We start from the raw sequence: 26934 nt of genomic DNA on the forward strand, positions 1-26934 counted from the left end.
ATTTCAGGGATTTGGTGAACTTGGAAGGGTAGTTTGAAAATATAGTTGAGACCCCACAGAGCTGGTTTAAAAATAACATCTACGTTGCAAAGTTAGGGTGGTTGTGCACAAATATTCCTTTCCAGGTTAGCACATCACACACAAGGATAATGAGCTTATGTTCAGCCGTAGAGAAACCGTAGCATATATAATTGAAAAATTAAAATGTAGGAGTGGAAACAAGAAAATGGAGAACTCTAAGGTTATTATGGAAGAAATAAAACGCAATTGAAAGATTTCAACCCAACTGGTATACGATAGTGATGGTACTAGACTAGAAATTCAGAGATCGCGACTTCAGATGGCAGGTTGTGAAAATGAATTCAATAAATCTGGTGATTTGTCTTAAGAAGCCAGTTGGCTCACTAATGCCATTCCTACCTGGTCTTGCTTACAGCAAACCAGTTATAAATAAATCACTACCAAACAGAATAAGGAAAAATATTGGACTGACTTATGAACAACCCAGGCATTAAATCAGGATAAAACTTGAGAAGTCCCAGCTCAGCTGACCCTGCAAAGTCCTCCTCACCAACATTTGGGGAATGATGTTCAAGTTGGCAGAAATAGCCGACAGAAGTCAAGTAACAATCTGACAGTCACATTCAGTCATGTTTCAGCCAACATCCTAGGCTCCTCTTCGATACCCCAGAGGTATCACAGTGGTAGAGAGTTAGGTAGACAATGCTGTAATGCATCGGTTCTCATGAAATTGCTCTATAGTTACAGACATTTCACTAGTGCTGAAGAGCATAAACAAATGAGAAATTTTTGAGTGCAAGTCAGAAACCTATACAAACATGCTTTTCCAGCAGTATGCATATTGAATATGGGTTCTATGCCTTATATTGCATGCTCATTACAAGCAAATATTTCAATTGTTCTGTGGAAAGGAGCAAGTTTTTACATACAAATGAAAGGAAATTGCGAACTATTCATAATGTTATACCTTTCAAGTGCCCTTAAACTCCTCAGTGTACTTATCCATCTCAGTCATGCCCATCATTCTGCATGCCAGCTACCAATATCTTTATTTCCACCCATCACTAGCCAATCAACTCCTCAAATCATGTTGCTCCTGCCCTCCTCATACAGATCTTGAATTTGTTTACATCCAATTTGTTTTCCTACTTGATCATTGGGTACTGAGGGGGCAGAACCATTGCCATAAATTCAGACCAGTGCCCACAGAAGCTGTGCTCAGAACATCTCATTGCAGTAGTCACTGAGCCTCACATATGTTTCACCCTCTCATAGAAGGATTCTCAAAATGCATACAAAATAACCCAAAAGGGCAGCACAGATTATTCAAAAATACCCCTGGTTAAAAAACAATAAACCACCCGTGCTCAAATGCTACACTTGCTCAGTGCAATACACTTAAGCATTTCCTCAGCCACACTGCTCAATCATATTGATGGCCTTGCTTAACTATGCAGATAGATAAGCTGTGGCAGTTTTGGAAGTTACCGATGATATCTATATTACACTCTTTGCTGTGGGGTGCATACTGATTATGCAGTTATATATTTAGCAGGTGACCTAAGAAAAAGAATATTGAGGGGTTTGTAAACTTTGCTCTTCCCCTACTTTGTGCCTGAACGTCTCAGTGTACAAGACGCAATATGCTGCAAATAGAAGGCAAACTGCTGGATGTGGATTAGCTGGAAGGATTTCCAGATTTATAGGGAAAACTTAACTATCAGGATAGATGTGCAAGACACATAATTCCTTACTGTAAAATACAACTTTTAATGACTAAGTAACTTAAATTACTGAAAACTGTATGCTGCAAAACAAAACAGCTGGGAGCAAATTTAATCCTTTACTCTGCCAAATTTTCAATCTCAACCACTTGACTGAAGATAGGATACTCATCTCTGGGGAATCCCAGCACAACAGCAATGAACTGGAAGAGTCACCTACCCTCTCAGCCACAGTCAGTGTTTGGAAGGATGAAGAAATAGATGGAGTCTTTAAAATGGCACGTTACACCAACGCACCAAAACCCGAAATCTTGATTAAAAAAACTTTTGACTCGGTAGATACTGAGTGACAACTCAAATGGCAAATTTAACCCTCTGTTTTAAGCCAAGTGGTTCCAGCTGGGGATTTTGCTAGGCAAGAGCATCAAGGGATAGAGACGGAGCAACAGCAGGTAAATGGAGTTGAGATACAGATCAGCCATTATCTGATTGAATGGCAGAACAGGCTTGAGGGACCAAAAGACCTACTCCTGTTCCTGGAAGCATTACAGTGGGCCACTGCTCACCTGGGCTACCGCGAGAAAAACAATGAACTATTCTGTAAAAGTAAGCAAGTATAAGAATTGGGTGAGGCCAGAATTGTACTTGGCTGTGTTGTCCCTAAAATTGAGGAGCCTGCTGACATTCACTGTCCAAACTCATTCATGTGCAGTCAGTCAGTCATTCAACAAAGTGCAGGAGGGCTGCCAGCAACAGTGGAACCCTGCTCAATATAAGTCACCACTTTCTGGCAAGATGAAATGAAAGAGAGACAGGAAGGGGGTGAAAGTTGTTTTATTTTTAATATTGCCTCAGCATCCAGAAGAACTGGATTTGTGGAGAGGTTTAGGTAGTTAACTTCTTGCTTAACAGCTGCCTACAGTCCCAAGTAATTGTTTTGCATTAAAATTTTTATATTAAATAAAATGTTACGAATACTTTTTTTATTAAAATTTTACTTGTAAATTGTGCTCAATGAGAAATGTGTTACTGCAGGGGAATGGGACACTTTCCATTTCAGAAAGCATCAAACATTCCCAGGTCAGGTATAGCAGGTGGGATTGCAGGTAAATCTCACTCTACTCTTCTCCATACTGCACAAGTGCAGTATTTTTTCCAATTTCTCAAGCCTTCCCAAAATTACCAATTTGATGCCGATTAGTTCCAAATTAGGAGCAGATTCATACACACTAACAAATGGATTGAGACAGCCAAACTCATTTCACAGGAGGATATTAACAACCCAGCCAGTAAACATAGGAGCTTTAATCTCATCTGCCTAGGCTGGATTTTAATCGGAGTCCCAAAGATCAAAGATAATCCAGCCAACCAGTCCCCCTCCAAATACTGACCATTTTGCATGTGTGCATGCAAAAGTCAACTATGCCCACCCAGTAAGTGGCCGATGTCTGACACTTTAGATTGCTATATTGTAGCAAAAAAAGTGGAGGAACTGAAAGCTGTTTATATGTAGGTCAGTGTGGCTCGAGCACAAAAACAATCACAGGGGGGATAATGTCTCAACAGATAGCAATAGCGTACCCAATGGTCTAAAATCGGCTTTATTCCATGGTGTCAAGTGCAGGACAATCAGAACAAAAAACTGGGAGCAAGGTCCAAGAACAACAGAATGAAAAGGGACAAAAATGTAAATAAAAATGAAAACTAGAGATTGACTAGGTTAAAATAAGCACAAACGAACAATTCAAGTAACTATAAAATCAGTTTATAGTTTACCTTCCAAATTTATTTTCTTCCACCGCTTCCTCTCTCCAAACTTCTGCGCTCAAGGCCACACATGTAACCAAGACATATGAACCAAAGCTTCCACAGACTCCACTGATGCAAGAAATGGCACAACAGTGGCCTAAAGGCAATACGCCCTCTGATTTCCTGCCTGTCTCCCCATAGCAGCAAGGCTGGGATCAGAATTTCAGGAGAGTTGCAACATAATTTGCATCCTCATTACTCCATGGCAATATATAAACTTTCTTTCCAAAACATTTCCACCACTGTACCAAGGTGGAAATAGTAGCTGTAATACAAATGCCATAAAGTAATCTATATTAAAAATTTTGCACCTACATGGGCTGTCAAGTTTTCCCCACTGTGAATTCCTCCATCCACATTTATAATAGAAATATAAAACAGGGACTAAATTACAACTGCACGCTCTGGTCTAATTATCCTCCACCCTCTAACTCCACTTCAGCTAAAGATTACACTTGGTTTTGACTGTGCAATTAATATGCAGAAAGAATCCAGATACATTTTTCATTAAAGGAAGCTACTCATTACTGGATTTGGAGTGTCTAAACTACAGCCAAATGCAGCCCATGAAGCCCAAGCAGCTGTTTAAAAAATGCCTTAATCCTTCAATTTTGGCTATCTTACTATACTGTAACCTTCATTAAAAACATTTTCCCCTGGAGATATAGTCACGACAGCTCAAACTCCGGTAACACGAAAGGTCTCAAGTTTGTAATAAGCAAGTGAAACTGGACAATGTTTTGCGAAAATGTAGCACAGCTATAATAGGAACATTCCCATTAATTTGCTTATATCTCCACCTGTGGATCTTGGTCTGCACCCAATTGTGCTAAACACTCTCAAATCAGTTAGTTTTGTGGTTCATAGAGAAATCAATTAATCAGTGCCACAACACAGAAACAGGCCATTCAGGCCATCAAGTATGTGCCTGTGTTTTTCTCCATGAGCCACCTAGTCTAATTCTCCATTCTCCACTCCCCTTGGCTCATGTGGAGCATAAACGCTGGCATAGAACAGTTAGGCCAAATGGCCTGTTTCTGTGCTGTAGACTATGTACTCACCTGCCTGTTTCCCCATACTGCAATATTCCTCTTTTTCAAGCAACTATCTAATTCCCCTTTAAAAGTAGTCTTAGATGCTCAAGTGTAAAAGAGGACGAGAGTTAAATACTTGATACCCATCCTGTACTGTCTCTCCCTTCTGCCTTTACAATTAACTACAGAACCCTCTACATCTCATGACTGAAAATGTAGAGATAAACATTGCTAGGTTTGAAACAGCACAGAACTAAAAGAAATAAACCAAGTGTACAGCCTTAGACAAAGTGGGTTATGTTGTAACCAAAAAAGAATGATGTCACACTCACCTGAATTACTACCATAACGTTTTTTTTAAACACCAAATTGACAACTTACTATCTATTCCACAGAAAGTTGTATAAATTTGTCAACTTGATAAAGTGGCAATATAGGAAACTAATTCAAGAAATGTGTAAGCAACTTTGTCTTTGGGCTGATGAATTAATTCAGGTCAGCATGACCCACCAATTTGCACTACTTCTCCATTCCCCAACAAAGGTACATTTAATTGCACTGGACTCCAAGATACCACCAGCTAACCAGCAGATTTGTACAATGTTGCTAGTCTGTTTTATAGCAATTAGAACATTTATTAGGTGGAACTGCAATTAAACCGTCCTCCAATTTAATTTCGGTTGCTTGGTTAGTTTGAACAAGTTTCGATTTTTTTTCTCCAGCCAATCGAAAACTCAAAGCCCTGAAGCTTGGCATGGTTGCAGAGATGCACCCAAATCAATATCCAGCAGGAAAAATGTTTCACAGGAGGAGGGGTGGCCCAAGGCTAGTAAATGTCACCGTAGCTCACACAGCAATCGCGTTGGGACAAATTAAATTGCCCATAGCACACCAGGGGTTAAACAGTATTAAGGGAAATGGGATAGTAACTGGTACAGTAAAAAGTAGTCAAAGCGTACAGAAAAATGTTTGGAGTCTGCTGCAGTTATTAGCCTGTTTAATGGGATGCTGCAGGTGTTGGAAAGCACCTCAAAATTGATGATTAAGGCTTCAGAATCACATGCTGACAAAAGTTACTGGCACACAGCATAAAAATACACATGGTCTGCCAACAGAAATTAATCAAATATTTTTTGCTCAAACTTCCCTAGTGACTGGGAACCTCCATACAGATAAATGATGGCAAATCTCCACAGGAACATCAGGGAAGGGAGCCCAAAAGTTGCTGGCAGCTGCATTTTCTGGCCACCTCTTTTGCCTTCCTATTGGTATGACTTTCACATTATAAACCACAGGAAGACATGCACCTAAATTTCTGGATGCACCTTTTCAAATTATAAGGGTTACTACAGAGCTTTTTTTGTTGCAGCACTTAACTCACCCCTTCCTAATTTTCCATTAGGTTATTCATTCCTCCTTCGTCTTTAGCCTGAAAGTTTTAAATAAAAAAGGGAAAATTTCCCAGGAAATTAGCACTGAGAATAAAGGATGCTCAGCTGTAAATATAAAACTGTCATTGCCTTATAACATTCAGGGACAATCACCAAGTCTAAATTTGCTCTTTAGAAACATTAGAAACAGTGTTTACGGGATGGTTTCCTGGACCAATATGTCGAGGAACCAACCAGATATCAGGCCATCTTAGACTGGGTATTATGTAACGAGAAAGGATTAATTAGCAATCTTGTTGTGCGAGGCCCCTTGGGTCGGAGCGATCATAATATGATCGAATTCTTCATTAAGATGGAGAATGAAGTAGTTGACTCGGAGACTAGGGTCCTCAATTTAAATAAAGGAAACTACGATGGTCTGAGGAGCGAGTTGGGTAGGATTGATTGGGGAATGTCACTCAAAGGGTTGACGGTGGATAGGCAATGGCAAACATTCAAAGACCGAATGGATGAGCGACAGAATTTGTTCATCCCAGTTTGGCATAAAAATAAAACAAAAAAGGTGACCCAACCGTGGCTAACAAGAGAAATTAGGGATAGCATAAGGTCCAAGGAGAGGGCATATAAATTGGCCAGAAAAAGCAATAATCCTGAGGATTGGGAGCAGTTTAGGATTCAACAAAGGAGGACAAAGGGATTAATTAAGAAAGGGAAAATAGAATGAGAGTAAGCTTGCAGGGAACATAAAAACTGACTGTAAAAGCTTTTATAGATATGTGAAGAGAAAAAGATTGGTGAAGTCAAGCATAGGTCCCTTGCAGTCAGAATCGGGGGAATTTATAATGGGGAACAAAGAAATGGCAGACCAACTAAATACATATTTTGGTTCTGCCTTCACAAAGAAGGACACAAATAACCTCCCAGAGATGCCGGGGAACATAGGGTCTGATGAAAGGGTGGAACTGAAAGAAATCAGTATTTGTAGGGAAATGGTGTTAGGAAAATTGATGGGACTGAAGGCCGATAAATCCCCAGGGCCTGATAATCTACATCCCAGGGTACTTAAGGAAGTGGCCCTAGAAATAGTAGATGCATTGCTGGTCATCTTCCAGAACTCGATAGACTCTGGAACGGTACCCATGGATTGGCGGGTAGCTAATGTTACCCCAATATTCAAAAAAGGTGGTAGAGAAAAGGCGGGGAATTATAGACCGGTAAGCTTGACATCGGTAGTGGGGAAAATGCTAGAGTCCATTATAAAAGATGGACTTGGAAAGCAGTGACTGGATCGGACAAAGTCAACATGGATTTACAAAAGGTAAATCATGCTTGACTAATCTACTGGAATTTTTTGAGAATGTAACTGGTAAACTAGATAAGGGAGAACCAGTGGATGTGGTGTATTTGGACTTTCAGAAGGCTTTCAATAAGGTCCCGCATAAGAGATTAGCGTGCAAAATTAAGGCACATGGGATTGGGGGCAAGGTATTGACTTGGATAGAGAACTGGTTGGCGGACAGAAAGCAAAGAGTTGGAATAAACGGGTCGTTTTCCGAGTGGCAGGCAGTGACTAGTGGGGTACCGCAAGGATCGGTCCTAGGACCCCAGCTGTTCACAATATATATTAATGATCTGGACGAGGGAATTGGATGTAATATCTCCAAATTTGCAGACGACACAAAGCTGGGTGGGAGGGTATGCTGTGAGGAGGATGTCGTGAAACTCCAGTACGATTTGGACAGGTTGGGTGATTGGGCAGAAACATGGCAAATGCACTATAATGTGGATAAATGTGAGGTTATCCACTTTGGTGGCAAAAACAGAAAGGCAGATTATTATTTGAATGGCAATAGATTGGGAGAAGGGGAAGTGCAAAGAGACCTGGGTGTTCTTGTGCACCAGTCGCTGAAGGTAAGCACGCAGGTGCAGCAGGCGGTTAAGAAGGCAAATGATGTGTTGGCCTTCGTAGCAAGAGGCTTCGAGTACAAGAACAAGGATGTCTTGCTGCAGTTGTACAGGGCCTTGTTGAGACTGCACCTTGACTATTGTGTGCAGTTTTGGTCGCCTTACCTGAGGAAGGACGTTCTTGCCATGGAGGGAGTGCAGCGAAGATTCACCAGGCTGATACCTGGGATGGCAGGAATGACGTATGAAGAGAGATTGTGTCGATTGGGCTCATACTCACTGGAGTTTAGAAGATTGAGAGGGGATCTCATCGAAACCTATAAAATTCTGTCAGGCCTGGACAGACTAGATGCAGGAAGGATGTTTCTGATGGCCGGGGAGTCCAGAACCAGGGGTCATAGTCTAAGGATAAGGGGTAAGCCATTTAGGACTGAGATGGAGGAGGAATTTCTTCACCCAGAGAGTGGTGAACCTGTGGAATTCTCTGCCACAGAGGGCAGTGGAGGCCAGTTCATTAAGTATATTCAAGAAAGAGTTGGATATATTTCTTAAGGCTAAAGGGATCAAGGGATATGGGGAGAAGGCAGGGACAGGGTACTGAATTTGGATGATCAGCCATGATCTCATTGAATGGCAGAGCAGGCTCGAAGGGCCGAATGGCCTACTCCTGCTCCTATCTTCTATGTTTCTATACTAGTCAAGTAACTGTCAAGAATGGGAAACCCCACAGTACCTCTCAAGCCAGGTTAGGCTGCTAAACACCAAACATAGCTAAAGCTGCTCCAAACTGGACCACACTACAGGTTAAGGAGAATATTATAGTGTTGTCCTGGAGGTAGGGTGGCAAAATTCTGGGAATTTTTAAAAAGAGGAAACTTTCCATGGGAATTTTCGGGAATTTTGAGTTTTTTTGCACACTGATGGTTTTTGTCTCTGACCCTATTATCTTTGTCGTCAAAATAGACATACTGTTCCATACAAATAAAAACAGGCTTTCAAAACTTTATTTAGGTTATATTTTGAACTTTATTGAACCCCCACAAAAAAGACCCATCTAAAATAAAATAAAAAGAGCGTCAGCTTATTTAGCCTGTAATTTGTCCTTATTTTGTCCCTTCGAGTCTTCTACTCATCATTGCTCCTCCTGATTCTCTGACTCTGGCGTGTCCATTTCCTCCTCTGTGTCACTGTCTAGCTGTGTGGTAGACACTTCTGTATCTGGCTCAATAAGTTGTAGGTTCGCCCGGATAGCCACCAGTTTCTCCACTCTCGTTAGTCAGCCTGTTGCGCACCTTTGTATGCGTATTCCCAAAAAGTGACCAGTTTCGTTCAGCGGCCGCTGATGAAGGTGGGATTTGGAGTATCACCGATGCAATAGGTGACAGGGCCTCAGATGCACAAAGTCCCTTCCACCAGGTATGTGCACTGATATGCTTGCATGATTCCCATATCCCATCCCCATTCCAAAGACCTTGCTTGGTAGAGAACTTTGCCAGACTTCCCAGAACTTTGCCCACATCCAGATTGAGATGGTGTGAGAGGGTAGAAATCACACTAAGCGCTGTTGATCTGTTCTCCAGAAAGTATTGGTCTCCCAACATGCTTTGGGTCCAGCATGTATGCTGCAGCATGAATCGGCTTGACACAAAATTCTTGACGCGTCTGTATGAATTGAACAATTGCTTTCTCCTCTGCTTTGAGCAGCAGGGATGTGGGTAGGGCAATGCTGATTTGTTCTTTTAAATCAGCAAAAAGACTGAACATCTGACAAGACAGCATCATCTCCTTCAATCTGAGCAATTGCAGATGCTACTGGTGAGAGTAGTTTAAGGCTGCTAACCACTCTCTCCCAAAACACATCATCCAGCAGTATTTTCTTGATGGTGGTTTCCATATCCCCAGACTGGGATATTGCCATTTCTTGCAGCGACTCCTTACTCTCCAGAAGGCTGTTGTACATTATGACACCACCACCCCATCTAGTGTTGTTGGGCAGCTTCAGTGTGGTGTTCTTGTTCTTTGTCATTTGCTTGGAGTTGTAGGTTGCTGCAACTACCTGTTTTCCCCTGACATACTTAACAACTTGCTTGGCTCTCTTGTACAGTGCTTCCATGGTTCTCAAACCCATGATGTCCTTGAGGAGCAGGTTAAGCCCATGAGCTGCGCACCCAATAGACATAATATGAGGGTAGGCCTCCTCCACTTGAGCCCAAGCAGCCTTCATATTCGCAGCATTGTCAGTAACTACTGCAAAGACCTTTTGTGATCCAAGATCGTTGATGACCACTTTCAGCTCATCAGCAATGTATGTGCCTGTGTGTCTGTTGTCCTTCATGTCTGTGCTCTTGAAGAACACTGGGAGAGGAGTGGAGACAATGTAGTTTATGATGCCCTCCCCTTGTACATTTGACCACCCATCTGAGATAACTGCAACACAGTCTGCCATCCCTATTGTTTCTTTGAGCTTTCCTTGGACTCTGTTATACTCAGCCTCCAGCAAATAAGTAGACAAAGCATGTCTGGTGGGAGGACAGTATGCAGGGCGAATAACATTGAAAAATCTCTTCCAGTACACATTGGCTGTGAGCATGAGGGGTGAGCCTGTTGCATATACAGCTCGAGCAAGGCACTCATCTGCATTCTTCTGGCTATGGTTATCCATTGTATCAAAGAACCTTCCAAGTGGGCCAGGAGTTGCTGATAAGGAGCCTGATGCTGAATGAGAACCATCATCTTCTTGAATGGAAGCAGAGGAACTCTGGGCTGACTGCTGTGAGCTTTGAGTGAAGTTGTTGCATTTGGATAAATGCTGCTGCATCTTTGTGGCATTCTTTACATATGGCTTTCTACAGTGTTTGCACATGTACACAGTCTTTCCATCTTTAATGCCTGGGGTAAAATCCTTCCACACATCCGACAGTAAACGTGGCATTGTTCTATGCAGAGAAATAAAGGGCATTCATCTCTGTCGAACTGCGGTCGATCAGCACGATTGCAACAGGGCGAGTACATTTTGCTGATGCTCCATGTGATGGAAGCATGACCTGTACACACACGACGCTACATCACCAATAGTGTATTATTTTGTATATTTTAAATTGAAGGACAACAGAGTTCAACAAGTAACTGGTTTATTTGGTATAAAGTCTGATTTACTTACTGCATCATCACAACATCAGCAGAAAACAAAATGACTTCCCTCAGGACCCCTAACCTGGATCTTAAAAAAAAACTATAGTAGTCTTACAGATGCCTGCAGGCCAATCACAATTCGATATGCAAATATTACCAATAGAGGGAGCTAATCGCTCATCCACTCATCCAACCAATCAGGACACATATGTTCACAGTCACACACAAAACTTGTAATTATTAAAACAAGCCAAGTAAGATAAACATATATTGATTAAGAAATTCCTTAATAATTAAGATTCCATCTCTTTTAGTAATTTTAAGAGAGGACCTGTGGAAAAAAAAAGAAATACAAAAAAAACATTATTATGCTAGCATGTGCTTTTTTGGGCAAAATTCCCAAAATTCCCAAGCTAAACTTCCCGTGGAAAATTTCCGGAAATTTCCCGGAAACTTTCCACCCCTACCTGGAGGGGTCAAGGACAAAATCTATTTGGTTAGAGTTAAGAAATAATAGAGGTGCCATTACACTACTAGGTGTATTCTATAGGCCACCAACTAGTGGGAAAAATATGGAGGAGCAAATTTGCAGGAAAATCACAGAGATGCAAGAACTATAGAGTAGTGATAATGGGGGGCTTCAACTATCCTAATATAGACTGGGACAGTAATAGCATAAAGGGCAGAGAGGGGGGAAAGAGAGGAGGAAGAATTTCTGAAATTTATGTTTCCGGCCCAACGAGGAAGGAGGCATTGCTGGATCTGGTTCTGGGGAATGAGGTAGTCAAGTGGAGCAAGTGTTAGTAGGTGAACATTTAGGGAATAGTGATCATAGTATTATAAGGTTTAGATTAGCTATAGAAAAGGACAGGGAGCAATCTAGAATAAAAATACTTAATTGGAGGAAGGCAAATTTCAGTGGAATGAGAACGGATCTGGCCCGGGTAAATTGAAATCAAAGATTGGCAGGCAAAACTATAGTGGAACAATGGGCTACCTTTAAAGAGGAAATAGTTTGGGTACAATCGAGGTACATTCCCACTAGGGGGAAAGGTAGGGCAACTAAAGTCAGAGCTCCCTGGATGACAAAAGAGATAGAGAGTAAGATGAAGCAGAAAAAAGTATCAGGTTGAGAATACATCGGAGAATCAAGCTAAATATAGAAAGTTCAGCGAAGTGAAAAAGAAAATAAGAGGGGCAAAGAGAGGGTATGAGAATAGATTGGCAGCTAACATAAAAGATAATCCAAAAGTCTTCTATAGGCATATAAATAGTAAACGGGTAGTAAGAGGAGTGGTGGGGCCGATTAGTGACCAAAAAGGAGACCTACGCATGGAGACAGAGGGTATGGCTGAGGTACTAAATGAGTACTTTGCATCTATCTTCACCAAGGAAGAAGATGCTGCCACAGACATAGTGAAGGAGGAGGTAGAGGAGATACTGGATGGGATAAAAATTGATATAGGTGAGGTACTAGAAAGTCTGGCTGTACTTAAAAGTAAATAAGTCACCAGGACTGGATGGGATGCATTCTAGGACGCTGAGGGAAGTGAAGGAAGTAATCGCGGAGGTACTCGCCCAAATCTTCCAATCCTCCATCGATACAGGGGTGATGCCAGAGGACTGGAGAATTGCAAATGTTACACCCTTGTTCAAAAAAGGGCATAAAGATAAACCCAGCAACTATAGGCTGGTCAGTTTAACCTCAGTAGTGGGGAAGCTTTTAGAAACAATAATCAGGGACAAAAGTAACAGTCACTTGGACAAGTGTGGATTAATTAAGGAAAGCCAGCATGGATTTGTTAAAAGCAAATTGTGCTTAACCAACTTGATTGAGTTTTTTGATGAAGCAACAGAGACGGTTGATGAGGGCAATGCAGTTGACGTGATGTATATGGATTTCCAAAAGGCATTCGACAAAGTGCCACATAATAGGCTTGCCAGCAAAGTTGAAGCCCATGAATAAAAGGGACAGTGACTGCATGGATACGAAATTGGCTAAGTGACAGGAAACAGAGAGTTGTGGTGAACGGTTGTTTTTTGGACTGGAGAAAGGTACACAGTGGTGTTCCCCAGGGGTCGGTTCTAGGACCACTGCTTTTCTTGATATATATTAATGACTTGGATGTGGGTGTACAGGGCACAACTTCAAAATTTGCAGATGACACAAAACTTGGAAGCATAGTGAACAATGAGGAGGATGGTGATAGACTTCAAGAGGGCATAGATAGGCTGGTGGAATGAGCAGACACATGGCAGATGAAATTTAACGCAGAAAAGTGAGAAGTGATCATTCTTTCTACCAAAATGTGAGGAAATATAAACTAAAGGGTACAATCCTAAAGGGGGTGCACTAACAGAGAGACCTAGGGGTATATGTGCACAAATCGTTGAAGGTGGCAGGGCAGGTTGAGGAAGCAGTTAAAAAAGCTTATGGGATCCTGGGCTTCACGAATAGAGGTATAGAGTACAAAAGCATGGAAATTATGAACCGCCTGTATAAAACACTGGTTCTGCCTCAACTGGAGTATTTTGTCCAATTCTGGGCACTGCACTTTAGGAAGGATGTGATGGCCTTAGAGAGGGTGCAGAAAAGATTTACGAGAATGATTTCAGGGATGAGGGACTTCAGTGATGTGGATAGACTGGAGACGCTGGGGTTGTTCTCCTTGGAGCAAAGGAGATTAAGAGATAGAGGTGTTCAAAATCATGGAGGAGTCTAGACAGAGTACATAGAAAGAAACTGTTCCCATTGGCAGAAAGGTCGAGAACCAGAGGACACAGATTTAAGGCGATTGGCAAAAGAACCAAAGGTGACAGAAGAAAAAACTTTTTTACGCAGCGAGTGGTTAGGATCTGGAATGCACTGCCTGAAAGGATGGTGGAAGCAGACTCCATCACAGCTTTCAAAGGGAATTGGATAAGTATCTGAAAGAAAAAAATTTGCAGGACTACAGGGAAAGGGCGGGGGAGTGGGACTAGCTGAGGGGTTCTTGCAAGGAGCCGGCACAGGCTCGATAGGCCAAATGGCCTTCTTACGTGCTGGAACCATTCTATGATATGTTCCTCTACACCCCATCATAACTTAATTTTCTGCCACAATCTTGATTTTAAAGTGACAAAATTGAACATAATTCCCATCATTACTTACGTGGGCAGCAACTGGTCACATTCTAAATCAAACACCTCTTCTTGGCATTACTTGTTCGTGCCTTCCTGCTACCTTTTATCCCTACTCGCACTCCTTGGTGAAAGTGAAAGCACTTTAGCACAGAATGACTTCAGGCTCCAAAGTGCATTGATAACCATCACCAATGGGCCATACACAGGCACAATCAAACAACTCTGGCACACACCAGAACTGGTGGAGAACAAGCCAAAAATAATCTTTTACAAATGATCCAGCATACATGGAAAATAAACTTGCAAAACTCAACGATAATCGCCCGTATTTTAGTCCTAATCTTGTTATCGCACATTTCATTTCCCCTTCCTTCAGAATTCCACACCTGCTACGTAATGCGCTATGAAACACCGAAATTAAATATCATGGTAAGCATGAAATTATTTTTTAAGGATTTTTTTTTTTTGCATTGGTTTGGGGGGTGGGGAGGAAAAGAATTTGCTGATTTGGTGCTCTACATGTCTAACAACAACAAATATCAGTTTGTCCTATTTCAGAGAGGGGAGAAAAAACACTGGATTACATACTGCTGCACATCTCGTCCCTGATCATTCCTCCAAAAATAGGTAATTAATAGACTGACACAAACCCTTAACAGAGCTCATTTCCATGTACTGTATTCGGACAAATGCTGCAACTAGTACTCCAGGTTTTTAAAGCAATCAAATGGATTCCTGATTCAGTTATTCCAACATTTAATTTCCAAATATCAAAGCTGAATAAAGTGTACAGGATTCAAAGTTTTTGTCAGGAAATTTACACAAAATTTTACAATGTTTCCCAGTTTCACTGAACTTTGTTCCATGTTTTGAGATAATGCAGCAGGTCACATGCAAAAAAGGACCAGAAGTTTTTAAGATGGACTGAAGCTTTAAATATAAACTGGCAGACTATCTCTCGACCATCAGAGACACAAAACAGAGACAGACCCTCACCAGGTACAGACTAAGCGACCACCAACTGGCAATTGAAAAAGGAAGATACAAGAAATCCTGGCAGCCTAGAGAGAATAGAATATGTGATCAATGTCTGGCCGGCGAGGTTGAGACAGAGATGCATTTCCTCCTAAAATGCGAAAAATTCAACACATCAAGAAACATATTATTTGACAAGCTCAGCCAAACAACCCCAGATTTCAAGGAATTGGATGACCTGTCAAAATTAAGATTAGTCCTGGGAGAAGGAGACAGACCATACCTTGGTGCCAAATATGTAACAACATGTCACAACCTGAGGACTGTTTAAAATTAATACTGAATATACCCACTGATGTACAAAGACTGTTTAAATTAATATTGTTTAAAGTAATATTGTATGTACCCAACGAAGGTCAAAATTGTTTGACACCTACAGAATGTTGGAAAACTGTACTTTTTGTTATGTAAGCTTTGGCAATATGGTTCCCTGTAAACTTTCATGCCAATAAAGCATTTGAATTGAATTGAATTGAATATCACCAGCAGAGTAGACCAATAAACTGAGTAATAACTTGACATCTCCCAACAAATAAACATGGAATTACTTCAATAGGTGATTTACGTGATTATGAATTGAGCTTTATCTTGACATACATTCTACTCACACTCAAACAAAAGTCAGTCCGTGTTCCCCTTGATGAGAAATGTGACCTTATAGGAAAAGTATCTAGGATGTAACTGCAAGCAGAGAGCACTTTTTCTCTTGGCAAGTATGTGGGTTACCCTTGTAACTCCTGATCACTTAAAACCATAGAAAATAACACACCAATAGTAGGCCATATAACCAAGGCTGAAAACGAATTACCATTTATTGGGTCGGTAGAATCAATTAGGTATTAGAATACTTGATTTCTTGCCAGTACTTTAAAACTGTTGCATAACAATAAGTCTTGTACCTTAGCAGTTCTCTGCAGTAACTTCTGTAACTTGGACCATGTGTGTCCACGATGAAAAGCTTTTAGGTGAAAGACATTTCATTGAGTCCTTACACTGCTAATCTGATGATATGCCTCTTTCCTTAGAAGTCATTTGGCACAATAGAAATACTAAAAATAGCAAAATATTGCGGATGCTGGAAATCTGAAACAACAGATGCTGGAAACACTCAGCAGGTCAGGCAGCATCCGTGGAGAGAGTAAAACAAGAGAGAGAGTATACTAAAAAGATACCTTCACAATTAAACAAAATTATTAAAATAGATTTCAAAACTTCACAGCCAAAGACTGTTGGAATAAACTATTAAGAGCTTGGTGATCAAGCTTTTAAACACAAATACTGCCCTGGAGAGAAAAAACATGAACCGGCCTGTTTGTCCTCTATCCCTTATCTATTTAGCAGATCACCTGACTCCAGCATCACTTGTAAACAACAGGGTGAGAAATATTCCATGTCTCACAGCCAGTCCAGAGTCAGCTATATTTCCTCAAATGTAATTAGACGCAGAGAAGAAAGGAGACCCAAAGGTATATTATTTGAATACTTATGGGCGAGGGATTCTGCAGTCCCAACCTACACAACCAGATACATATTTCAACCCCTTAGTCCATACAGCGAAGCACAGACATCTCTCCCAGCAGCAGTGTCAAGACTACTTTAAGATGTCACAATACAGAAGAGCCAGAAATTCCAATTTTAAAATCACAACATACAATTCTGTGTAGCTAATGTTTTTTAACCTGCATAATTACAGTGAAACTCACTAACCCACTCCCTTTCACGGCGGGTTTCATAACTATATTCTATCGGTGCAAAAACAGACAAGCTGACAACAGCAGGACCCTCTCTCCACTCCCTGGCTGCCTCCAAACAATAGAAGAAACCAGAATCCTCAACAAGAGACATCAAAAGTCCATAGACAAAAGTTGTTTTTGATTGCAGCCATTAGAATCCAATCAAGAACAAATGTGGATGTATGTGGGCGCGGGGTGGGGGAAACGAAGGAGAGTGAAAAATTAAAGAAAAAGTTTGTGGACTGGAAATCATTACTAAGCAGTGCTAAAAACAAACCCAAATCAAACCATTAGATCTTTTAAGTAATAGTTTGCCATTTCTATTTTCTTCCCAAGAGTGTCACAATAGAAAGATGCAATTATTCCACTGTTTACACACAGAACTATTTCCATGTTGTATCAACTTACAATGTTTAAGAGCATTCCAGATCCCCCAAAGAGGTCAACACAATACCAGTCCTAATCACGTTCATAAAAATAAAAAAGAATTCACATACATTCCTTTACTTAAACTCAACATCAGTGAGAAATGTTACAGATAGGCATCCAAAATCACTATGAATCAGAGTCAATACATTGAAGAAACTCAAACACCAACTTTATAAGCATAATAATACAATGATGAAAATTTTACAGTAAAGGCACAGAACAGGAACTTAAGTATTGAAAAAGTAAGATTACCTACCTTGCAAAGTCTTCATTCTAAGAAGCATCCTGGACACACTGCTGAAATGACCTGGTACCACAGCATGTTTTGCTGGGGGAAATTTCATCAGGGGATGATCTTCCTTAAAGATGTTTTGTGATGTCAGAGTTGCTCTCAGGTGACCAACAGTGCTACTGTACAGTATACAAGGCAGCATCAATTTATTTTGCCCCAAAACTATTCCACTCCCTGCAAGATCTGAGGCTACAGTCAGGTGGAATTCTATAATATGGAGGATGCTCCTCAAAATCCTCCAATATACATAGTCTTTCTTTCTTCAAATACCACTGGCCATTAACCAAGCAGTACTCAGAACCGGATAAGGGAGGTCCTTGTGGATGAAAATCCAACCATTAGTACAGATGGGCCAAGAAAAGCATCTGCCACAGTTTCCAAACATTTAGTGAAGGCATGTGGTTGTTCCAGGTAGTGCTTTTACATATATTTATAAGATAGATATCAGGTAGCAATTTCTGCCAAACTATGAGCCAAGCCTTATTTTAGTGATTAAACCTCTGATTTATGAGGATAAAAATTAGCACTATTTCTTGATTCAAAAGGTGATGCAAACTTTGGCAAAAACCTCTGGTTATGCCCAAGCAACCCACAGTATGAACAAATCAGGCAAGGCTATCGATGCCCAGCAACTGGATCTCACTTATACTATGTGCAGAAACCAGCACCAATAATGCCAGTTTTCCAAGACAGATATTTCAAATCAGCAGTGCTGAGAGACAGAGATTTGAAAAGAGTTTTGTACCAGATGTGGATTCAAATTCCAAACAAACCTTGTGAACAAGGACATCAGAGAACATTATCCAAATGAAACCAGAGCAAGAGGATCAAAATTGGAGATGGCAGCCACTAACACGATAGACTAGATTTCAGCCCGAGATCAAAAAGATATACAAGAACAGATATTACATCATGATAGATGAATAATGATGTTAAAAGGATTAAACAAATTTCTTCCATTCAGAAATAACTCCACTCAGTAAATAATTTTCAGGAAGACAATTCTGCCCACGACTGATAACTGCACAGCTTGGTTTGATAATTTTTCTGTCTTATACAAGCAGCAAGTGTGCTGGGCTCGGGTGCAGAACCTAGCCTCACAGTCAAGAGACAGGGTCTCTCTTGTGGCATAGCAAGACCAAACACTGGTCAACACCAGGACTTCCAAGAACAATAGTTGTGAGGCTAAAGTCATCTGAAAAAATTTCCCTTCCTCTACTTTGATCTCTTAATATCCTGAGGAGTAGGAAAATGGAGTTAAGTTCAAAAATGTGTTTCCAGTTAAAAAAAAACATGCACCCTCCAGGTTCACATGTCCTTTGAGCGGGTCAGGAAATGGCAACTGCCCAGTACCAAGGAGATCTACCAACAGGTAATGCCAAGTTCAGAACACAGTTTGCACTATTTCAATGCAGGTCTTCCACTCAGATGGGCTGCCATGCAGCTTAAGGCACCAGCTGTCATAATATCCACCTGATCCACTGTGGTTCATGCAACTCAAGCGATGTTGATCACAACTTCATAAAAAGGTAAGTGCAGGTCTGACCTTGTTTGTGGACAATTAACATATCCAGAGAAGCACTGGCACCCTTCACCAGTCAGAAAATGTCGGAGAACGAGACATACCGTTTTGACCTTCCCAAGCGGACATCTGCAGTCCACCTGCTGTGGGCCCAACTATCACAAAGGTAATGCACCCACCTCCTCCCAGAGAAAGAAGCCATCCCATCAGTCAACAGCATTAGTTGAAGGGTGTTGACTGAAGCTAAGAACCTGGAAACTGCTTCAGACCCAGAGTCAAAGTTTAGCCCAACTCCACCAGCTAATATAATGTTGATTTTCAGGAAGACCACTGGTGAAGCAAGTTCACCTGTAGAGATTCCATTTGAAACAAAAATGACTGCCACCAGGGAATAAACATGCACTATTCATTCATTTTTGATCTCACTAGACAACTGGTCGAGAGGCAAGAAAACTTTGCCCAACGCTGTGGAAATAAGGCACATACAAGCTTCTATTTCTTGGTTTTTTTTTTTTTTTTTGCCAGAGGAGACAAATAAGCTGAGATCCTGGACTGTGTGGCAGTACCTGCAGAACAGCTGTTGGAGCAGTTTCTCCACAAGGTACTCTCTCACAAGCCAGTCATCTAAATATGGATAGTTTTCAAGAACCACATTGAGCAGTGCCAACAAGAATAGACATTTCATGCAATGGGGAGCACCATGTATGAGTAGCTGTGACTCAAATGTTGAATGAGATACTATTGACAACATAGCTGAATGGCAGTTTCCTGCGTGGAGATTCTTACTCAATGATCTGGGACAAGTTTACCATCCAAGCTTTTGCTTGAGCTGGAATTTGTCCAAGAATGGGACAGTACCATCCAGACTTTTTGAGGGACACAAAATAATTTGAGTAAAAAACAATCTTTTCCAAATCTAAATGAATTTGTTCAATTGCTGCAGGTGATAGAAGACCACCTAGTGAAGGTCCCTCAGAAGAATGATCTGACCATAAAGATCACAATGGTTCAGTCTAAAAATAGAAGAAAAAACTCAAAGTTGGCCACATGGAGCATAACCTGGAGTAATAGAATATCAAGAACCACAGTCCAGGCCTCAAACAAGGAAAACAAGCTCCATGGCAGGCCACTCAGGAACTCTGACCAAAAACATAAAAGGACAGCTCCTGTGGCCGCTGCCTAGATCTGTAGATAGAGCAGTTGATTCCATAGTGGATGCCAGTGCAGCCATGCTGCGGAGCTTTTGCAGTTGCTGCTTATAGCCCTTTAATGCTTGGACTCTTCGTTGACGGTAACAAGATCTGAGCCCCAGTTGGGCTTTTTGCTTTAGAAGCTCATTAGCTGAAACACGACCATGGACTCTGAATTTGTCTGGGCATGTAGCAAGGGAGGTTAGACCACTGGGTTGCATTCATAACCAGGAACTGCTACTGCACATCTGTAGAATCTCTTGATGGTGATCTGGAGAGATAGGAGTGTGAACCTCCTCAAAAATCAAAATATGGGGGTTGATGGTTCAATCCGACAGGAATTCCAGAACTGATGCATTCAGACTGTGCATCACCCTGGAGTAAAACAGCCTCAATGTGCCATTCAGTGGTGCTTATTCAGCAAAAGATATAATTCTAATTCTCCTACTCTTCCTCTTATCCAGATCCTAACTCAAGTTACCTACTGGAAATGGAATGGTTCACATGGTCACTTCTGCAGGCACAACCAATAGAGAAGGTTGGGGAGGAGAGCCCAGATTGCTTATTCTGCAACTAGTGGCTCTGCCAAATGAGACCCTGGATGGAAGACATGGTGTCAAATCTAGAAGTGACAACTTCTTACCACTCTGAGAAGGTAGCTGTCCTTGCACCTTCCTCAACAGTAGATAACCCCAAAAGTTATGACAGTGCCCAGATTGCAGAGTGCACCAAGGCAGATGCAAAATAGCTACGTACAATGGTTACTTGCTGGTTTACACCTGCCAATACAATACAGAGCTCAGCCTCTAAATAAATGGCACCCAAATATATGTCTGCTGCTTTGCACTGTAATATACCAATGGGTTCTGCTGCCCCAAAACAATAGCCATACTGTCAGAGGTTGATGACAACGAGCTATGCTGGAGTGGAGAAGGATTGACCAACATACATCATTGACCTTTTGAGGAGCCACCTCCTCAGCACAAATCAGAAACAATAATCTCGGTACCAAAAGACGACACTTCTTTAAATGCTAGGTATTCCGGTGGCTCTCAATGCTACAGTCAAAACAAAAAGGACAGCATCAGTGGCATCAGATCTGGTCATTGTTGTCAGTCAGGGGAAAGAGTATGTATACGTAGATCTACCATGCTGGTAAAATCAACTTCAATCCCTATCTGAGGACCAGGCAATGGCGGTAAACATAGTTCTTGCTGGTGCCAGTGTTGTTGATGGGTACTACTTCTTGGAACACCACTGGGCTTAATTCTTGAAGCCCAACTTGTCCCTTGTGGCTGCAGTCCCAGGCCTGGTCAGTACCAGAATGGTTTCCAGAGTGATGGCAGCTGACTGTCTTTTTGTAGATTCAGTGTCAGGTTTGACCCAATATAACTGGGGTTGAAAGTTCCAACATTACAGTAATGATGTCAGACGGCTCCTGGATGTAGCCAGTTACTACTGGATCAGAAGTTTTAGCCATCACTTGGTATGATGTGAATAGGTGATCAGGTCATTCATGCTTCAGGCCTAGACAATGGAGGTAATAAAGGTAAAAGAACACTTGAAGCCATGTTAATTTAATAGCAGAGCACTTGGAAAACAGTGACAGGATCAGACAAAGTCAACATGGATTTACAAAAGGTAAATCGTGCTCGACTAATCTACTGGAATTTTTTGAGGATGTAAATGGTAAAATAGATAAGGGAGAACCAGTGGATGTGGTGTATTTGGACTTTCAGAAGGCTTTCGATAAGGTCCCGCATAAGAGATTAGCGTGTAAAGTTAAGGCACATGGGATTGCGGGCAAGGTATTGACTTGGATAGAGAACTGGCTGGCAGACAGAAAGCAAAGAGTTGGAATAAACGGGTCTTTTTCCGAGTGGCAGACAATGACTAGTGCGGTACCGCAGGGATCAGTCCTTGGACCCCAGCTATTCACAAAATATATTAATGATCTAGACAAGGGAACTAGATTTAATATCTCCAAGTTTGCAGACGACACAAAGCTGGGTGGGCATGTGTGCAGTGAGGAGGATGCCGAGAAACTCCAGGATGATTTGGACAGGTTGGGTGATTGGGCAGAAGCATGGCAGATGCAATATAACGTGGATAAATGTGAGGTTATCCACTTTGGTGGCAAAAACAGGAAGGCAGATTATTATCTGAATGGCAATAAATTGGGAGAAGGGGAAGTGCAACGAGACCTGGGTGTCCTTGTGCACCAGTCGCTGAAGGTAAGTATGCAGGTGCAGCAGGCGGTTAAGAAGGCAAATGGCCTTCGTAACGAGAGGGTTTGAGTACAGGAACAAGGATGTTTTGCTGCAGTTGTACAGGGCTTTGGTGAGACCACATCTTGAGTATTGTGTGCAGTTTTGGTCGCCTTATCTGAGGAAGGATATTCTTGCCATGGAGGGAGTTCAGCGAAGATTCACCAGGCTGATACCTGGGATGGCAAGAATGACGTATGAGGAGAGATTGGGTCGATTGGGCTTATACTCGCTGGAGTTTAAAAGAATGAGAGGGGATCTCATTGAAACTTATAAAATTCTGACAGGACTGGACAGACTAGATGCAGGAATGATGTTCCCGATGGTCGGGGAGTCCAGAACCAGGGGTCACAGTCTAAGGATAAGGGGTAAGCCATTTAGGACTGAGATAAGGAGGAATTTCTTCACCCAGAGAGTGGTGAACCTGTGGAATTCTCTACCACAGAAGGCAGTAGAGGCCAATTCATTAAATATATTGAAGAAGGAGTTGGATATATTTCTTAAGGCTAAAGGGATCAAGGGATATGGGGAGAAAGCAGGGACAGGGTACTGATCAGCCATGATCTCATTGAATGGCAGAGCAGGCTCGGGGCACCGAATGGCCTACTCCTGCTCCTATCTTCTATGTTTCTATGTTTAAGCCTATAGGCGAGTGATGGCCAGAATGGAAGATTGAAGATTTTTTTTAAACTAACTTTTTTTTTAAAGTCTGAAGAACTTTGATGAATTCATGAAAAATATATGCAGAAATAGGAAAAGATGACTTATCTGAAGAGTCTGTTACCACAACATTAAGATTTAAAACCAATGGAATACTTGTGGACAGGCAATAATTTTCCTGCATTGGTAAAAACAAACACTCCAAGGTGGCACAGGAATGTATTCAGCCAACAGGGATACCACCGACATGAAAACGCCTTGAAAGGAGGTCACCCCTTGCATAATTTTGCCAGAACATCCTCTGGTGCCAGATCACTCAAGCTGTATGTAGAAGATGCAAGCTGTGGAAGAACTGGAAGGAAACTACCTGACACACATCGCTTTCACCATACTAGACAAAGCAAGTTACATAAGAAAACTTCTTCGGCAAATCTGAGTTTGAGAGATAAACTGCAAATTTTGTCTATCCATAAAAAGATTAGCACTATTATTTATGTTTTAGTTTCCTTTATGCAAAGAATAGTAAGAAATTTGAGCGTGTAACTGAACACCATGATAACACTTTGCAATTGCTGTTACTCTGAAATTCACAAATTTATTTTCAAAAGAATGAACACGTTCTCTGGATGAAAGTTATCATTTAGTTGTTAGCACTAGCCTGCATAGGTCAGGAAGGAATACAGTATTGTCTTTTTATGCAATAACTTAGAAACACATTGAAACCAACCATAAAACATTCGCCAAATATGAAGCAGCAGAATTCCTCTACTTCATAATGCAGTTGCGACTTCACCATCTAAAATACCAGAAATCAAGATTTATGTAACCCAGCAAGATTCATACGTGAGAATCACTAACAATTTATACTAGTTAGACTAAAATTATCCTAAAATTTGGTGTTTTCATATCAGATTTATTCCGGTTCTTAATGTTACTCGGATGCCTCAAGTTATCCATCATTCCAGAAGCCACTTCCTGTTTGCCAGCTTTATCTGCTCTCCTGTATGTGCTTGCCTAACCCTAAAACAATTACTTCAACATCAAAACGATGTTCAATATCCCAGAACCAACATTAACCACAACACGGATTTATCGCAACTTCCACTACCAATTTGGGAGGGGGCGGGGGGATTTGCAAAGAAACTGATGTACTAAATATCACAAACCAACTCCACCCTTCAGGTAAATATGGTCACTGCCATCTCATAAGGACTGTGTACAGTTAACTTTAAAAAGATGGCAGTAAGGAGTACAACAGTTGGTCACCATTTTAATAGGAGAAACTTCCCAACGATTTAGATAACCAGAAACATTAATAGTGGTTTAAAACTTTATATATTTTATATATTTTGGGGACAATCATTGTGTGTGAGATTTGTGATAAGTTAAAAACAAGCAGAGCGCGCTGAGAAGCCCTCTTAAAGCTGGGAGCTGCCATGGTTTAGAGGCATCCTGCTGCTACTCCACGCTGGGAGATTCACCCCCGAGTCCTGCACAAGGAGCAATAGATCTCGGATTATTCCCATCCGACCCACCTTACTCCGGTCCTCGGAACACTCACTCATCGTGGGTCTGGGGTCAAAGCCTGCCCCGCTAGGCCGCGCTCGCTCTCTCTCTCTCTCTCTCTCTCACACACACACACACACACACACTCTCCCTGACAGACAGACCCCGGGCCGCCAAGGGCCCGATCCCGGGGCCTGCGTGCAGGCACACGGCCTGGTTCTTACATTGGCATCCTTGTCTATGGCCTGGAGCAGCTGGTCCTTGATCTGCTGCGGGGTGGGTGTCATTTGGCGGCGGTGTGACGGCGGCGGCGCGGCGGTGGAGGGGGGAGAGGGGGTTGGGGAGGGGAGGAGGGGGGGAGGGAGAGGAAAGGGACGGGGAGCTGGAAGGAGGGAGGCCCCGCTAACAAGAGGCTCAGAGTCTGAGGAAGTAGCTGCGAAGAACGGCGGCTGCAGCAGGGCCGGTCGGAACCGTCATATTCCGCCGCGGCGCTCTCGGGTGGCTCCGTGTGTCCAGTGTGCGCCACACTTTTCTCCGGCTGTCTGTCACTGCCTGAAGCGAAGCTGCACCGCACGCCCCGGGCCGGCCGAGCAGCCCAGACCCAGACCCACACTCAACCGAACCGAGTCGAGCGGAGCCTGACTGGAGAGCCGTGCGCTGCACCATGGGAATCCGGCGCTCCGGCTCCTCACGCGTCACAATCTACGCGGGAGCGCGTCACCAGCCCCCCTCCTCCTCAACCCGCCGCGGCGCGCCCGCCCGCACAACAAAATAACGGCGCGCAACCGGCGCGTGCGTTTTCAAACAAATATCCCGGCGCGCACTCACGTCGTAACAATCGCGGCACAACGTCGGCTTGCGCTTGGAAGCGCACGCGCGGTGCTGTGCCTGAGTGGTTTTTTTCTGCCTCCAAGAGCTGAGCGGCACGCGGCCGGATGCGCGGTATCAGGCTGCCGGTTACCATGGTAACGAACTGCTCCCCAGAACTGCGCTGCGGTGAATCGGGAGCTGGGAGCGAGAGGACAGCTGCCAAAGGTTTATGAGGTGCTATTTCTTTGATAACAGCGACTCCTAAACATCAATACAGCTCTCCATATCGCGCATGCTGGTCGATTGCCCACAGGGCGTCAAGGCCAAGTGTCTTCTCTTCTTAGGCAGTCCCTCGGAACAGAGGTGACTTGCTTCCACATTAAAAATGAGTTTTCAGGTGACTGATGAGTCCAATGCCGGACCTACAGCCTCTGCTACAGGTGGGGCAGACGGTGGTTGAAGGGGCGGGTGGGTGGGGTGCTTGGGTTGACGTGCGCTCCTTGCGCTGCCTGCGCTTGGCTTCTGCTTGCTCCCAGTGAAGAGACTTGAGATGTTCGGCGCCTTCCCGGATGCTTCTCCTCCACTTTTTGTATGGTCTTGGGCCAGGGATTCCCAGGTGTCGATGGAGATGTTGCACTTTTTCAAGGAGGCTTTGAGGGTGTCCTTGAAGCGTTTCCTCTGCCCACCTCGGGCTCTCTTGCCGTGTCGGAGCTCCGAGTAGAGCGCTTGTTTTGGGAGTCTCGTTTGGGCATGTGAACAATGTGACCCGTCTATCGGAGCTGATCGAACGTGGTCAAAGCTTCGGTGCTGGGGATGTTGGCCTGAGCGAGAACACTGATGTTGGTGCGCCTATCTTGCCAATGGATTTGCAGGATCTTGTGGAGGCAGCGTTGGTGGTACCTCTCCAGTGCTTTGAGGTGCCTGCTGTACATGGTCCATGTCTCAAGCATACAGGAGGGCGGGTATCAACACTGCTCTGTAGACCATGAGCTTGGTGCCAGGTTTGAGGTCCTGGTCTTCAAACACTCTCTTCCTCAGGCTGCACTGGCACACTGAAGGCGGTGTTGGACTTCGTCATCGACGTCTGCCCATGTTGACAGTATGGTATGAAAAGTGGTCCACATTGTCCAATGCCTCGTCGTGGATTTTGATATGTGGGGGGCAGTACTGTGTGGCGGGGCAGGTTGGTAGAGGACGTTTGTCTTACGGATGTTTCGTGTAAGGCCCATGGTTGACGATGGTTTGGAGTTCGACCTCCGAGTGTGCGCAGACGCAAGCCTCGTCTGCATACTGTAATTCGATGACAGAGGAGGGGACAACCTTGGATCTGGACTGGAGGCGACGGAGGTTG

At 42.8% G+C, this 26934-nt stretch overlaps 1 protein-coding gene across 2 annotated transcripts in view; it reads right to left on the minus strand.

Moving 5' to 3' along the window:
• The window catches only part of LOC147108409 (mediator of RNA polymerase II transcription subunit 26-like), a 187103-nt gene extending 161578 nt beyond the window's left edge, over positions 1–25525 (minus strand). The window contains exons 1-2 of one of the 2 annotated variants that reach the window (XM_086005020.1): positions 24998–25525; positions 17593–21867 (exon numbers count right to left, since the gene is read on the minus strand). Coding sequence is in view for 1 of the 2 variants with exons in the window: in XM_086005018.1 (XP_085861144.1) it covers positions 24998–25060 (63 nt within the window). In the remaining variant the exon portion in view is untranslated. The remainder of the gene's footprint in view (positions 1–17592; positions 21868–24997) is intronic. The other variant, XM_086005018.1, reaches the window with a different exon arrangement.
• Positions 25526–26934: the final 1409 nt, after the last annotated feature.

This window comes from Somniosus microcephalus, chromosome 13, assembly GCF_052327205.1.
Source record: "Somniosus microcephalus isolate GS21.2 chromosome 13, FLI_Smic_1.0, whole genome shotgun sequence".
Classification (NCBI taxonomy): domain Eukaryota; kingdom Metazoa; phylum Chordata; class Chondrichthyes; order Squaliformes; family Somniosidae; genus Somniosus; species Somniosus microcephalus.